Source organism: Pteropus vampyrus, unplaced genomic scaffold (assembly GCF_000151845.1).
Source record: "Pteropus vampyrus isolate Shadow unplaced genomic scaffold, Pvam_2.0 Scaffold334, whole genome shotgun sequence".
Lineage (NCBI taxonomy): Eukaryota > Metazoa > Chordata > Mammalia > Chiroptera > Pteropodidae > Pteropus > Pteropus vampyrus.
In genome coordinates this window covers 512,278-516,932 of record NW_011889115.1, presented here as the reverse complement: position 1 = coordinate 516,932, position 4,655 = coordinate 512,278, and the positions used below count along the sequence as shown (strand labels likewise).

Below are 4,655 nucleotides of genomic sequence, written 5' to 3'. Positions count from 1 at the left end.
ACATGTGTACATGTAGCCTCTTGAGCTCATAAGCACTGCTATGCCCACGTGAGCCTCATGGCCATTCTGTCCCAGGGGGTGTGTGTCTGCACCAGCTGGCCCCCAACAGGGATTTTCTAGATGTGCTAGGGACCTGGGTGAAGCCCCTGAGGCCACATCCCTAGAGCAAGCCCCCCTTCAGACCTGCTGCCCCTCCTTGAAGACCACTCCATCCAGACCCCATCACTGGTGGTCCTGACCCTTACCTCAGATTCTGACACAAACTGATCCACGTACTGCCATTTGAGGGGCTCATCAGGAGAGCTGATGGGAAGGGAAAGGAGAAGGGTCATTGGAGAGAGATGTTTGGGGACCAGGTCCCAAATCCAGACCTGCCCCATCTGGAGCCTCCGGGCACCAGGCCCAGGGCAGTGCTGGACTGGGGGAAACCAGACCCTAGGGTTGATACCAGGACCTTAAGCCCACAGGGAAGAGTCCACCAGTAGAGGAGGGAGCTGCTCACCTCTTCACAGGGATCAGGCCGATATCTGCGGGATAAAGGCATGGAGGTTAGGATAGCACCTCTGGCCTCCCTTCCTCCTCTGGGAGCTGGGTTCCCTGCTGCCCACCCCACTCTATCCTATACCCCACCCCACCATCAGCACCCCATCCTCTAGCCTCACTCACGTCTCACTTTGATGGACACGGTCTTCTTGGTGCGAATAAGGTTGATGACCTCCTCATGGGTACAAGAGGAGATGGAATACCCATTGATCCGGACAATCTCGTCCCCTACCTTGCCATAAACAAAAGGAATAAGCACCAGGTTGAGGGAGTGTCAAGCGGCTGGACAGGCTCGCTGTCAGATGCCCCGGGCCTGCTCTCCAGGAAGGGGGATGATGGCCAGGCCTTCCCTCAAGAAACCTCGATGTGTGCCCTAGTGCCTTGTCACAACCAACCCACCCTCCATCAGTCTGAGGGACCCCAGGGCGGTGGCACTTTCAAGAAGTCTTTCTGCTCTATTTTGCAGCTAGGAGACACATGGTAAGTGAAGGGCACAGAGACTGGGGAGCAGAGATGCCTCACTCCGCTGTCCCTTTCACCCCACTGGGGCACTGTCAGGCTCTGGAATCCAAGTAAAGGGTGACCCTTCACCCAGATTCAAGAAGTTCTTCCCCGGCCTTTGTCCCACCCTGGCCCAAGGAGCAGGCTCCCCTGCAACACCATAACAAGTCTGGGTGGGGAACTTCCATGACTCTTGACTTGAGCTCACAACACTCACACACACACAATCTCTTTTCTTCCATTCTATGGAAATTTGATGGGCATTTTAATTTGCCACAGCCCTGATCTCTGAATTTTCATTCTGGATGTAAGCAAAGAACAGTGAATGAACACAAGGTTTTGGCATCAGTTATCCTGGATTTAAACCCCTGCTTTTATTCTTATTAGCTGTGTGACCTTGAACAAGTCTCTTAAACTTTCGGAACCTCAGTTTCCCTCATCTATAAAATGGAGAATGCTGCAGTTGCTGTGCGAATTAAATGATTGTGTACATGTAAAGCCGGCCAGTGTCTGGCACCCTGTGAACAATCAACACATGGTTGCTATTGTTTTCATGAGTTGGTCCTGAGCTCTAAATACTCTGATCAGATCCCTCTTCTCAGGACTGAGGTGTCATTAGGTCCGGAGCAATGGGGGCTCAGAGGGTTGCTGGGCCAGCCCTGGATACAGATACGTGGTGAGACTGCCCCCTGCTGGACACTGCCAGGGGCTTCTCCAAGCACCTCCGCCCTGGGATCAAGGCCCGAAGTTCTTCATTTAATAACTACAGGGCTGGAAAGACCCTCAGACATCAGCTGAAACAGGCCCAGGGGGGTGATATTTTGTCCTCGGTCACACAGCCATTAGCTATAAAACAGGACTGGGTCTTGGATGCCTTTCTCCAGCCTGAAGCCAGAGCAGGTCACCTGGGTGCTTAGCTCACATTACGTGTGCCGACCTTTTGGAGACTTGTTGGTGCATGTGAGGGGTGCAACTTGACTGGCCATGGGATCTGAGAGCTGGGCAGGCACATGGCCTCTGAGGGGTCCTCTAGGCCAACTCCTATCCTCTACAGCACCCCCAGAATCACCTTCTTGCTATTGCCACCTGGATAATTCTCTTCCACACCTGGACACAGGCCCTAATCTCAGAGGCCTGACAAAAGTGTCAGGGGCCTCAAAAAGGCACCACAAGAAGGGGCTCACTGAAGAACTCTCTAGGTTTCTGGGGCCATCTCCTGTGAGGAGAACAGCTGGATAAGCTCCTTACACCCGCTTTTTACACCGACTCTGTGTTTTTGTTAATCAGATAAGGAAACTGAGGCTTGGAAAGGTGAAGTCACTTGCTTAAGGTCACCCAGCCAGTAAAGTGCTGCTAGGATTTCGAGTCAGGTCTCGCTGACAGACAACAGTGTTGTCTCTTGGGCACCTGGAAGCAGAAAAGGAGGATGTCTGGCCACGCCTGGCTGTAGTTCCCTGCGCTCTGTGGATCCTTGCCACCCGTCAGAGCCCTCGAGTTTCATAGGAAAGGCAGAGATTACTCTGTCCATTTTACAGCTGGAATGACCGAGGCACACAAAATCTTTCTCTAGCCCTGGACTACACAGCAAGCAGTGCAGCACAGACTGCCCCGTGCAGGGCAGAGGACATAGGTTCAGACAGGATACACTTGAGAAAAAAATCTAAAATTTAGTAGAGGGATAAGAGCAGAGATACGGGGTCCCAGGGCTGGGTCCTATTTATTGGTAGGTCCGAGCCCCTGACCCGGGGCCTAGCCTCATTGGTCAAATAAACGGGGCCTTTAGTCCCGCCAGGCTATGTCTGAACGTGTTCCTCCCCTGCCTTCCAGAATCTTCTTCTAGCCTCCCTCAGGCATGAGATCTCCCCAGAAACATGAACCCAGATAGGTAAATGGATGCAGATAGTTTCTCCCAGCTCCTCTGAGTGAAGTTCCCTGTCTTGTTCCTAAAAAGAACCTGCTGGGGACCCTGGTCGGAATGTTTCCCACGCAGCCTCCCCCAGCTCAGTTTGCAAGATCAGCTTTCCTCTCCCTCTCACGCTGTGCAGAGCCCTGCAAAAGGCCCTTTGTGCCAGGGCCACAGTGAAATGACGATCTGAGGGACAGCGGCACAAAGGAGAGATGAGCCTGACAGCTCGAGAAAGGGCCGATAATTCATAAGCCTGAGAAACAGGCTGGAAGAGAAAACTTAGTTTAATTAAAATGTCCTGCTGTTCCCAATCGTGGCGGCATCATCGAGAAATGCCTGTCCTAGGAGGAGAGCTCACTCTGGAAAAAAGAGGGTCTCCACTGATGCCAGGAGAGGAGCTCATTATGTTTTTTGTCTGGCTGTGTTTCTAGGCTGGAAAATGTGCCGCACAGGAGAGGAATAATGAAGCGGCTGAAATTTCAGACGCCACCAGCGAGCCGTGAGACAGGGATTTAGAACAAAGCGATGTCTGTCAGCTCCCAGTTTCCGTCTCCCTCTCCACGGTCTCGTACCCTTCACCTTTGGGCCCCCTGAAGCCCACGGCTTGGCAGCCCGGATCGGGATGTTGATAACAAACATGCTGGAAGCTCTGGGAGCGGGTGGGAGGGCCTCCTTTACCTGGACATACAAAAACACAGCTCTGCGCTCTGGCAGGAGGGAGACCTGGAGGTCTGCCCATCTCTGCTCTGACACTGAGGTGTGGGGACCCCAGGGAAGGGGCACCTGGGGTGCTGAAGAGAGTCCCCAGAGCTTGGCAGTCAAGAGACCTGGGTTCAGGTCTTGGCTCTGTCACTTACTGGCTGTGACACAAGTCAAGATCTGAGCCTCTATCAACTCTGTAAAATGGGGATGATACAGCCAAGGTATATAACGAGAACTGGCTGTGCGCACGTTACCTGGCACGTTTCAGGTGTTTATTCAGTCTCCCTCTCTGCTTATTTAACCAACACAGAGCACTTACGTGCCTGGAACTATTACAAGGACTTTATAATATGAATTCATTTATTCCTCCTAACAACCTGACAGGGTAGATAGTGTCATCATCATCATCCCCATTTTACAGATGAGGGACGGGGTTAAGTGTTTTTGTCAAAATCACACAGCTACTGAAGAGCAAAGCCAGGACATCCCGGCCCTACAGTCTGCCCTGAAGCACCACACCACACCAGGATTCCCTTTTTCCTTCCAGTGAAGGCTACATGTCCAAAGCTTCAGACGTCAGGACATAACTAGGAAGTATGGGAGGTGGGGTGCAGCTCAGCAGCAGTAGCTGGAAGCCAGCTTCCCGGCTCGACTTAAGAAAATAGGCAATTGCCTGCAGGCTGATTTCGTGGGCTTGAGGAAAACCTGTCAGGATGTGTCAGCCTTTTCCTCTCCCAAAGTCTCCGAAAGGTGAGCTGACCACATTATGCCACGTAGCCCAGCAGTGAGAGACGGGGGAGGCCGGAAGCCTGAGTATTCTGCTCACTTACCTGGAGCCCCACGCTGTCTGCCTGCCCGCCTTTGATGAGGTGGGAGATGAAGAGCCCACAGCCAAACTCAAGGCCGCCACGCACGCTGAGGCCAAGGCCTTCAGGGTGCAGACGGTCCAGACGCACCTCCTTCAGCTTCCTGCCGTAGGAGAGGTCGGTGATGGCCCAGCTCC

General features: G+C 53.0%; 1 protein-coding gene across 3 annotated transcripts in view; it reads right to left on the bottom strand.

The window, feature by feature from the left end:
- Window positions 1-4,655, bottom strand: part of USH1C (USH1 protein network component harmonin) — a 52,191-nt gene that overhangs the window by 34,552 nt on the left and 12,984 nt on the right. For all 3 annotated transcript variants that reach the window (XM_011378203.2, XM_023522155.1, XM_023522156.1), the window contains exons 5-7: window positions 667-775; window positions 503-527; window positions 246-303 (exon numbers count right to left, since the gene is read on the bottom strand). In XM_011378203.2, the coding sequence (XP_011376505.1) occupies window positions 246-303; window positions 503-527; window positions 667-775 (192 nt within the window). The remainder of the gene's footprint in view (window positions 1-245; window positions 304-502; window positions 528-666; window positions 776-4,655) is intronic.